Below are 11,935 nucleotides of genomic sequence, written 5' to 3' on the forward strand. Positions count from 1 at the left end.
CTCTCTTGTAGGTAACTGCTTTTCTCTTACTGCCTTTAAGATTCTCTATTTGTATTTCAGCTTTGGCATTTTGCATTTGTCTTGGCATGGACCTCTTTGGGTTCCTTTTTGGGGGGACTCTCTGAGCTTCCTGGGGTTGTATGTCTATTTCCTGCACCTGGTTAGGAAAGTTTTCCATCATTATTTCTTCAAATAGCTCTTCAACTTCTTATTTTCCTTCAGGTACCCCTATAACATGGATATTTTTACATTTAATTGTGTCAGATAGTCTCCTTAAATTATTATTATAGTCTTGGCTTCTTTTTTTCTTGCCCATCCTCTATATTGGTGTTTGGTCCTTTTCTTTTTCTACCCCATTAATTCCCTCTAAAATATACTTCATATCAGATAACATGTTCTTCAGTTCTGACTGGTTCTCTTTTATAATTTCCATTCCTATTTTTATGTTTTTAATATCCTTGTTAAAGTTCTTACTGAGTTCATCTACTCTTCCCCTAAGTTCATTGAGCGTCTTTATAATCAGTGTTTTGAGCTGTGCATCTGTTAGATTGCTTGACTTCATTATTTGTAGATCTCTGTTCTGTTCTTTCATATGATTTCTTCTTCTTTGTCTTCCCATTTTGGCTGCCTTTCTGTATCTGTTTCTATGTATTAAGCAAAGCTCCTAAGTCCCAGTCTTATTAGTGTGGATTTGTGAAGTAGGTATCCGGTGGCACAGTCCTGAGAGGGGTTCCACTGCAGGCCAAGTTTAGCCCAGCCTCTACCCCTCTGGGGCCACCTGTTAAGATTCAGCAAACAATCCAGAGATGCTGTGCTTATAGTTGCCTTAAGGGTCCATGCCAGAAGCTGAGGCCAGCTGTCACCAGTCTGAATCTTGGATCTGCTCAGCAAGTGGCACAACTCGCCAAGAACACGCCTGGATGTGGTTTGGGTGAGGCCGTGATTTGAGGGAGGTGAAGTTTCAGTGAATCCTCTGGGCGGAGCAACCTCTGTTATCCAGCTTGGTGGTGTTTCTACTATGGCGGTGCTGGTTCTGCACACTGGGAGGGGAAAAGGTTCAATGGAGGAACAATGGATACCGCCAGCATCTTTTTCCAGGAGAGATCCTCACCTCTTGCCCTCACTTCGACAACTCAGTGTCCTCCTGTAAGTTCCTGGTGCTCCTTTCCCCTCCCCCTCCCCACCATGGAGCTGACCCTGCACTGGTGCTCAGAGCGAGAAGGTCTGTTATCACTAATGTCTGCTCATGAATGTGGCCCCTTTAAGAGGCATCTGCATCTGCTGGTTGCTGCTACTGTAGCCTCTGTCCCACTCAGCCCCTGGGGACTGGCCAACCTCATGTCTTCACCTCCTCCTACCTTCTAGCATTACAGTTTGATTAATTATTTCTCTCCCTAGTTGTAGTGCTTCTATTCATTTAGATCCCAGGCAACTTCTCTTGCTGTTTGCTCTGTGTTTTTGTTACAACTTTGATTTGGCTGCAAGAGGGATGAACAAAGCCTCTATCATCTATGCTATTTTCCCCCAGAAACCTGTTTTTTTTTTTTTCTTAAATGAGGAAACTCTATATATGTTTATATGGAAAGATATCCTGTCAAGTGAAAAGAGTGAAGAAAAGTATAGCATATGCTACCCTTTGAGTAAAAAAGGGGGAACACACACAAACTTGTACAGTATTTTTTTGTATTTATATGTAGACACATAGAAACTAATAAAGTAGTTACCTGTAAAAGGCAAGAGAGGGGACAGGGTAATAAGTGAGACATTTCCTTGTAGTCTTTTAATATTGTTTTGGGTTTTTAATCATGCAAATGTCTTACAAATTACAGAAAGGTTTAAAATTGTTTTTTGAAATTTCACTCAATATGATTTCCCTCCATACTCCCACACTTGCTTGAGATCGTGTTTCTTTTAAATCACTTCCCCAATCCCTTATAAATCTAGATTAAATAATCCAGGTTCTGTATACTTGATATTAAATATTTCAGGTAAGTAGTTCTAATGAGTACTTTGAGTCTAAATTTTTTTAGCATTTCTTTTCTTTTAAAAAAGAGGTCGGTACTGCCTTTTAACTCAGAATAATGAAGTGAATGTCCTCTATGATACCTCAGTCTACTTTACTTTATATACTGTGGATGCCGATCATCTACCATAGGACCCTTCAGTTGCTTCCATGTCCTGGCCACTGTGAATAATGCTGCTATGAACATCGGTGAGCAAATATCTTTCTGGATCTGGGTTTTCAAGTCTTTGGGGTAAATACCCAGTAGAGGGGCTGCTGGATCATATGGTAGATACAGTCTTAGTTTTTTGAGAAACCTCTATACTGTTTTCCATAGCGGCTGTACCAATTTGCAGTTCCCACCAGCAACGTATGAGGGTTCCTTTGACTTCGCATCCTCTCCAACCTTTGTTATTACTTATCCTATTGATTATAGCTATTTTAACAAGTGTGAGATGGTATCTCATTATGGATTGATTTGCATTTCCCTAATAGCTAGAGAAGTTGAGCATCTTTTGATATATTTGTTGGCCATTTGTATGTCCTCTAGAGAAAAGTGTCTGTTCAGGTCCTCTGCCCATTTTTTGATTGGATTGTTTTTTGTTTTTGTTTGTTATTGAGTTGTATGAGTTCTTTGTATATTTTGGATATTAGGCCCTTATCGGAGGCATTGCTTGCAAATATATTTCCCTGTTGAGATGGTTGTCTTTTTACCTTGTTGATGATTTCTTTTTCTGAGCAGAAGCTTTTAAATTTGATGTAGTCCCATTCATTTATTTTTGCTTTTACTTCTCTTGCCTTTGAGGTCAAATTTATGGAATCCTCTTTGAGTTCAAGGTCCTTGAGTTTAGTTCCTATGTTTTCTTCTATGCATTTTATTGTTTCAGGTCTTATATTCAGGTCCTTAATCCATTTCGAGTTAATTTTGGTATGTGGTGATAGACAACAGTCTAGTTTCATTTTTTTGCTGGTGGCTTTCCAGTTTTCCCAGCACCATTTATTGAAGAGAATTACCTTTCTCCAAGGTATGTTTTTGGCTTTTTTATCAGAAATTATTTGCCTGTATAAACATGAGACTGTCAATTCTATTCCTCTGGTCAGTGTGTCTGTTTTGCTGCCAATACTATGCTGTTTCGATTACTGTAGCTTTGTAGTATAATTTGAAGTCAGGCAGAGTGATGCCTCCAGCCTCAGGATGGTTTTGGCGATTTGGGTTTTTTTATACTTCCATACAAATCTGATGATTTTTTGTTCTATTTCTTTAAAAAATGCTGATGAGATTTTGTATAATCTTTATAATGCTTTAGGTAATAAGGTCATGTTAACTATGTTCATTCTTCCAATCCAAGGACATGGAATATCTTTCCATTTCTTTTTATCTTCTTTGATTTCTTTTAATAAGGTCTTATAGTTTTCATTATACAGGTCCTTCACATGTTTTGTTAAACTTATTCCTAGGTATTTTCTTTTTGTTGTAATTGCAAAAGGAATTATTTTTCCACTTCTTTTCCTGATGCTTCATCATTAGAGTATAGGAATGCTATGGATTTTTGAATGTTGATTTTGTATCCAGAGACCTTACTGTATTTGTTTATTGTTTCTAGTAGTGTTCTTGTGGAGTCTTTAGGGTTTTCTATATAGAGAATTATGTCATCCACAAAGAGTGACAATTTGACTTCTTCGTTTCCTATTTGGATTCCTTTTATGTCTTTCTCTTGTCTGATTGCACTTGCCAGGACCTCCAATGTTATATTGAATAGCAGTGGTAATAGTGGACAACCTTGCCTTGTTCCTGATCAAAGAGGGAAGGTTTTTAGTTTTTGACCATTAAGTATAATGTTGGCTGAGGGTTTGTCATAGACGACCTTTATTATGTTAAGAAATTTTCCTACTATATCGATTTTGTTAAGTGTTTTGATCATAAATGGATGCTGTATCTTGTTGAAGGTTTTTTTCTGCATCTGTTGATATGATCATATGATTCTTATTTTTTAATTTGTTTATGTGGTGTATCACATTAATCGATTTATGTATGTTGAACTATCCCTGTGCCCCTGGGATGAAGCCCACTCGATCATGGTGTATAATCTTTTTAATATGTTGCTGTATTCAGTTCGCTAGTATCTTATTTAGGATTTTTACATGAGAGTTCTCATGAGTGTTCATGAGAGATATTGGCCTGCAGTTTCTTTTCTTCGACAATAATTCTTAAGTCTTGAGTTGTTCCAGGCACTGCTTGAGGCACCGAGGATGTAACAGTGAAGACAAAGTTACCGCCCTCTAAGAGCTTAATGTAAATGGTAAAAATAGATATGTAATACACTCAGTTAGACAAGTGCTTTCAAGAAAATGAGCAGGCCCAAGAGCGTTCTTTTTGACAGAGTGATGCAGTAAACCTTTATAAGGAGGTGACAAATATTTGAGGAAAGAGTGTCCTGGCAGAGAAAAAAAAAGTAAAATGATTGTGAGGTAAGCACAGAGAGACCCACATGACTGGAGAGCAGTGACCGCGGGACAGATGAAGTTGGGGAAGCAGGCAAGGGCCAGGTCGTGTGGGGCCTTGTAGGCCTGCTAAATACTTTAGATTACAAATTACGTGAGATGAGAACCCCCTATGGAGAGTTGAGAGCAGGAGAGCTGCACGTGCTTTATGTTCCAAGAAATCCCTGTGACTGTATAAATGAGGAAAGGGCAGGGGGCGAGATTGGAAGCTACTGCAAGTGGACCAAGCAGAAGATAGTGGCTTACAAAGATGAGGAAGTTGTAGAGGTTAAGAAATGTCCATCATCATAATATATTTCAAAATTAGAGTTTGCTAATGGTCCAGAGGCAGTGGAGAAAAACAAGAAATGACTTTAAGGCTTTGGACCTGAGCAGTTCAATGAATGAATGGTAGATGACATTTGCTGAAATGGGGAACATTGGTGGAAGAACAAGTTTAGGTACTGAAAAGAGTCCAACTGTGGACACATTAAATTTCACATGTTGACAAGATATTTAAATAGGGATGTTAAATAGATAGTTGGTTGTAAAATTCTGGAGTTTAAGGGAGAAGTTGAGGCTACAGATAATTTGAGAAGTTACCAGCATAACATTAAAGCCATGGAATTGATGACATCACCCAAGGAACAAGGAAAGTTCTAAAGAATCTGACAGAACTGAGCCATCACTCACTCAGCTTAGAGGCTGGGGAAAGAAGTGGGATCTAGAAAAGAAAACTGAGTAAGGAACAGTTGACGAGGTAAGATGACAATAAGGGCAGTGGTATCCCAAAAGTCAAGTAAAGAAAAACTTCCAAGAAAGGAGTGAGTCAAATAAGATGAGGATGAAGAATTAACCACTGAATTTGTCAAGGCAGAGATCATTGTGCCCTCAACTAGAGCAACTTCAGCTAAGTGGAGGAAATGAAAGCTTCAGTGGGTTCTCGAGAGAATGGGAAGAAAGGATATGGAGATACTGTTTTATATACAACTATTTTGAGAAATTTTTCTCTAAAGAGGAACAGAGAAATAAGAGTGGTACCTGGAGGGGTCCATGAGGTTAAGAAAAGATCTGTTTGTTTGTTTGTTTTTTAAGATAAAAGTTATTGCTGCAATGCTTCAGAGTGGAAAAAAACGACGCAGGAGAGAGAGGGCTAATTTTAAGAGCAAAGAGCTTAAAGTTAGATGGGGTGGGATCCAATATACAGATTAAAAGAACAGCCTTTAATAGGAACAAGGCCAGCTTGTCCATTATTAACAGGAGAAAAGGTAAAGTATATAAGAACAGATTCTGGAGTTTGGTAGCTTTCATGTTGGAAAATGAGTTGACTAAGGAAATGCAGTATGATTGCCAAGCAGCACTGAGAGTCCACTTGAAGTTCAAGTTCATGAATTTAAAGCTCAGCATAGTCGTTTGTTTTTTTTTCTTGTCATAATCTGTTTTTCAAGTGCAGACAAGAATTAGATTTAACCAGGGAAGAATGATGGAGAGTCAAGGCAGTTGAGGACATTTGCGAGGGAATGATTCCATTGGTGGACTGTGGACTATAGTGAGTGAGGAGACAGGAGGACAGAAGGTAGTGATACCTAGTGAAATGAGTTGGAGGTCCCGTTGAGGCTGAAGAATTGATGGCGTACAAGGAGGAGTGAGTGAGCTGGAAAGACATGTCATGGTTAGAGATTAGAGTGCTTGAAATCAAGATTTTAAAAATGTTACAGAAATAGACATTATCAAACACTAGGGTAGTGGGTGCCTAAGGTGGGGTGAAGGACAAGATCATTCAAAGTGAGGAGGTCAAGAAGTCAAGTGGATTACTCATATGAATAGTGAAATCTGCATGCATGACAATAGGGTTGGTAATAAAAAGGCAGTAAACTAGAGCAATCTCAGTGGTGTGGGGCGGGGGGGGGGGGGAAGCCCAACTAGGAGGGTTGAGAAGGGAATGATGGATGAGAAATTGAAATTATTGTTTATAGACAACTTTCGACAAGTTCTGCAGTGAGAGAGAACTTAAAAATAGTGGTGATGGTGGGAGGAGGGTTCTGAAGAAGCCATAGGGTAAAGGGTTATTTCAAGATGGAAGATTCTATAGTATATGTGTATCCTCATGGAACTAATTTATTAGAAAGAGAGAAGTTGATGCTGTAGAAGAGAGAAGAGATAACTGCAGGAACAAAGCTCTTTAGGAGATGAGTGGAATCCAAAGCACAAGTGGAGGATTGTGCTTTTCATAGAAAGAGACACCACTCTTTCCTGAATTATGAGAAAAGACAGAATCCATGAATGCAGATAGGGCAATAGATTAGTTGTAAGAAAATAAGGGAGTTTATAACGGGATGCTTCTACTTTCTCAATAAAGTGTGAGGCAAAATCTTCAGCTGTTTGGAGATCGAAGTATGAAGACTGAAGAAGGTAAAGAAGGCATTTAGTCATGTTTTCAGAGACTGGGAACTAACTAGGTGAATAAAGTGGGCTTGCCAAGCAGCACCAAGTGACCGACTGAGATTTGTGGTCATGAATCTGAAATAAAAGCAGTCAGTATGACTATGATTTTGCACAGCAGGAGTCAGCTGCTCAGGTGCAGGCAGAAGGTGGGTGGTTGGGTTTAAACAGGGGTAAGCTTTTACCAGAGAAGTATGGTGGTTAGTCAAAGCGTCAATGGGATGATAGAAGATGTGCGTGAGGAAACTGGAATGACAGACCATAGAATGTAGGCTGTTAAAGAGGAGTTCCGGAGAACATGAGATAAAAAATGGTCAGCCAAGGTATTGAAAGCCCAATGTGGACAAAAATTGTTTGGGGTGGGTCATCTGTGAGAGGTCAGAGATGAGCTGGTGCAGTCGGAGCAAAAGATACTCATATCTAATTTCCATCAGCCCTGTTACCCTGTAAACTTGGTGACGACTGAGCATATAGTAGGCACTTAGTAAATGTACTCTTCAAAAGCTTGCTCAATTAATATGTTGTTACTACAGCTTTAACAAGAGAATAGCATTTCTCGAGTGCTACCCTGCGCCAAACATTGACGAAAATATCCTCTTTTCAAGGATTCCTCCCTTTAGTTGTGGAGAAAGAAAATGATGAAATACAAAATTTTAAGCACTATAATAGAGGTAATGTTTAAAGTGGCAACAAAGAGGAATGCAATGACAAACTGTAGAGAAGAATTAAGAAGAGCTTCAAAAAGAAATGACAATGGATAATCAAGGTCAGCTAGGAGATCGTCGGTGGAAAGAGGAGAGAGTGAAGAGATCAAGTTTCTCTCATTGCTAGTCTCAATTTTCCATCAGATTCCCTTGAGGTCCAAAGATAGGTGACTGCAAGGCAGCAAGTAAATGATACAAGAGTTCTCTTCTTTTAAAACAAAGTGGGCTCTTGCATGTAAATCTTCAAATTAAGACACCCAGTTTTAGGTAGGGCGTGATTGCTCAGTGCCTCGGAGGGTCCCCATCACCTACCAGTTAGGGTAGACAATGGAATCCGAGGCGTGATTCTGGTCACCAGAGATGGGGCGGTCATCACCTTAGCGCTGGGAAACAGCTCGGCTTCGCGGGGCTTGTAGAGCTTGCGGGGAGCACGGTACCCATGGTGCTCACGGGAAGTGAGGAGCTTGCCGGCTGCATGGGAAGCGTGGAGCTCAGAGATTTCGTAGGACCGATAGGGTTCGTAGTGCACATAAGGTGTGTGGGGATCAGAGGGTCTGCAACGCTCATAGTGTTTGTAGGGCTCGGGGATCTCTCGCCGGCCTTGGTCGTCTACTTCCTCGGGCTTCTCGGGCTCCAACGGTTTGTCGCGCACGTTGAGGATCCTGGGCACTAAGGGAGTCAGGAGGGCTTCAGAGAGAGCGGATGTTCCTGTCGTATCATGCCCATCGGACAGCTCGGATGAACCTGTAAACTCTTGTTTCTCCATGAATGCTCTGGAAACTCCGGCTTCGCGTGGCGCCCACCCTAGCTGCGGACCGCCTGCCCGGGCGCTGTTGGCCTTCTGCGCGATGGGAGGGGGATGGGGAGGACAGCCTTCACCTTGCCCCACCCCCACGCGACGGAGCCCTGGCGGGATAAGCCCCGCCCTGGCGCCCTCTCTTCACAGTCTCCGGTTGCCAAGGCGACGCGACGCGCCAGGGGCCTACAAGCACACCTAGCCCTCAAAGAAGGAAGAGCCAGAGAGGCGTGTCCGCAAAGACAGCGGGCGTGCTACTGACCAGTGTCAAGGGCTAGTAGTTTCACACGTTCTCCATTGCCGAGGCCCTGGGTTAGAACGTACTAGCTTCCAGTCTAGCTACAGCACCTTTCAGACAGCAGAGCCAGGTCTGTTAGGTTCCCTGGCACAGGCTCTCCATATACTGTAGTAATGCTTCATGCTCGAAGAGGGTACAGAGATGGACAATATTTTAAGGCTCTCCATCACTGAGACAGCAATAGGAATGAGGGTTGTGGGAGTAGGGCGACGTCAGGATGACATTTGGTTCAAGCTTAACATTCAGAAAAAGTCTCAATTTTAGATTTTTAAAATTTTATCTCCACATGAAGTTCTACACACAGTCACAAAGAAACACAGAAAGGACTAAAAAATATATATGTCGCTACAACTTGGGTCTCATTACAGGCATAATGTCTACTGAAGTGAATTATAAATCATTATTTTTATAAATCCTGTAATTGTGGACAGCACAACTTTTAGTGTGATATATTTATTATGTGTATGTATTGAAAACATTAATGTGTTATATGTGATATCTTTTAAATACAATATATCAGAATTTTTATAATCCTGTTTTTGGCAACCCCCCTCCCTTTTAAAAAAAAGCATTATTATACCAAGAGATCTTTTTTTTTTTTAAAAAAGTAAGTGGTCTGAACCTCTGTCTCTGAGGAATGCTTTCAGCTAATTTTGTGGTCATGATGACGTGGTAGAGGACAACAGAAGTGGTGGAGTTTCAATGATGTGTTTATTTTTGAAAGAAGGGACTAGAGATGTTAGAATAAGTCATCTATCCAAGTGTACGTAAACCTGAGAACATCTTTGGCGTGTTCCTGGGTACTCCTTTGATATACTGTCTCATAGGTGCAAAAGTTAAAAGAGACATATTTTGAATTGTGAATTCCTCCTGGAATGAAACTGGGAGAAAGTGACATATATATGAATCAGAAATCTGGTCCCTCAGAAACACTTTGAAATAAACATGTGCAGCACTGTATCAAAAATTCAAGAAGTATTCCCAAAAAGTTGGGAAAAGGAGAAATAAAGCTACCCTCAGAGAGTTTTAACTCAACATGTAAACAATTGTGGAAGTTATACAAATTCACTTTTGCAAGGCAGACTGGCCCCTAAATCAGTAAATGAAATGCCTTCAAATATCCAAAGAACACGTCATTCAGAAGAGGAGCTTCAGTCCACAATGGATATATAGAAGGATATCCCTTCTGTATATATATCTTTATATCCTAGTGACTGTGCCTGTTCAAAACTGCAGAGGGGAGAGGAATCAAAGCCAACAGACTGAAAATGTTACAGCTGGTTCCCCAGGCCCTCTTGAGACAGATGTGTGGCCCGATTCCACTATACATCAACAGAGCCATGTTCACCATGCAGCACTCTGACATTACCCAGCTTCTCAGAGAGTCTGCTTACTGGGAGAGATTAAGATCACAGAATGAATTCTGGTCCACATCATTCTGATTTTGTACACCAACTTTATGAATCTGACTTATGTCTTCCCTAGGAGAAATTTATGAATTTAGAACTTTAGTAATCAATTTCGATTCTTTCTTTCCCTTACCCCAACTCCCTACCTCCAATGCATCAGCAACTCAAGTTCATTCTTCAAATATGTCTTTAATCCATCCATTTCTTTCCGTCTCCCATCACCATGCCAGTCCATGTCACCACTATCTCTCTGAACTCTGCTGTGCCTTCCCAACTGGTGTTCTGACTTGGCCAATCTCCAATCGTGACACTTTAAACTATTTAGAGTAAATCCCAGGCTTTGCACCATAAGGTGCCTGGTACATGACCTAGTCCTTGCCCCTTTCTCCAGTCTACTGCGGGCTGCGCTGTCCTCACTGTCTACATTCCAGTCTCCTCTCTAATATGTCAAGCAAATTCCCATTTCAGCTTCTTCCTATACCTGGAGTTTACTTCTCCTCCATTTCACATACTTGCTCTTTTCTTTCAGCTTAAACATCACCCACTCAGAGGTCTTACCATCCCACAGTAATTTAAAAAAAATGTTCCTGCCATTATTTTCTGTCTCAGATCCTTGCTTCCACCACACTATTTATAATTATTTCATCTACTTTTTTTATTTTTGTATGTGCTTTCCCAGCTATAATAAAAGTACCTTAACAACATTTTCTCTTCTGGTGGCTGGTATATGCCCAGTGCTAAGCACAGCGAATGACTCTGGATAGCTGTCGTTATTTCTGTTGTTTTCCTGCCTAGCAACCCTTTCCTCTTCTTCTAAAAGCTAACTCCTCCTTTCTGTGGGAAACTCTTTCCATATGACTTGAGGGGGCTAATCCTTTCCCCTCCCTGGCCTGGGCAAAATGGCCACAGAGATTGGTTCAGGAATGAATATGTGACCCTGGCAGAACCAATCAACACTCCTCCATGAGATTTACTGGATGGTTGATTTAAATAGAGATTGTCTATCTTATTCTGGAATGAGCTATATATGAATGTTGTATGCTTAATGCTGACAGCAATTCCTTGCAAAGGGAATCTGAGGATGAAGCCAAGTAGAGGTTAGCAGGGCCAAGAGGTTAGCAGGTGTAGAGAAAGCTTTATTATCTTTGAACCCATGAATTCACCCATACCCAGATTTCCCAGTGTGATGAGTGCCACCCCACCCCACCAAATCCCCATTTTTTTGGCACACACTAACCTAACTTGAACTGTCACCATTTTTAACTGAAAGAGTTCTGACACATTTTCTGGTACACAGTTGGTGCTCAATAAATGTTGACTAAATGAGTAAATGAAAAGACAGATCTTCTCTTAGTTCCTGAGCCTGGAAGGCTGGCAACAGATGCTAGATTTTGGTAAGTTCTTCAAGGTAATCAGTGTCACCCCCTGAGATCTTTTGGGAAGACTGCCAGCCAGACAGTCTGTTTGACAACACTCCAACCTGTCTTGGCTGAGTGCCATTTCCATCAGAAACTCCTAGGACATATACTTCCCATGAGAGCATCTCAAGTCTACTTTAATCATCCCCAGCTTTGAACAGTGACCACTACATAGACAATAGCTGTTCACTGAAGGAAAAACACCAGCCACACATTTTTTTTGCCAAAATGCAGAATCTAAAATCAAAACGTGAGAAAAACAAGGCTAAACGAGGAAGAACAGAGATATCACTCTCTATCTGAAAGCTTTTGGCATCATCTTTGAAATAGGCATCCAGGAACTTATGTACGCTCCATACCACCCCAGAAAACATAATAAAAATAT

At 40.8% G+C, this 11,935-nt stretch overlaps 1 protein-coding gene across 1 annotated transcript in view; it reads right to left on the minus strand.

The window, feature by feature from the left end:
* Nucleotides 1–8,395, minus strand: part of THEGL (theg spermatid protein like) — a 46,824-nt gene extending 38,429 nt beyond the window's left edge. The window contains exon 1 of the mRNA XM_036226532.1: nt 7,942–8,395. Within this exon, the coding sequence (XP_036082425.1) occupies nt 7,942–8,395 (454 nt within the window). The remainder of the gene's footprint in view (nt 1–7,941) is intronic.
* Between the last annotated feature and the right edge of the window lie 3,540 nt (nt 8,396–11,935).

The sequence above is a fragment of the Rousettus aegyptiacus genome, unplaced genomic scaffold (genome assembly GCF_014176215.1).
Source record: "Rousettus aegyptiacus isolate mRouAeg1 unplaced genomic scaffold, mRouAeg1.p scaffold_m13_p_10, whole genome shotgun sequence".
Classification (NCBI taxonomy): Eukaryota; Metazoa; Chordata; class Mammalia; order Chiroptera; family Pteropodidae; genus Rousettus; species Rousettus aegyptiacus.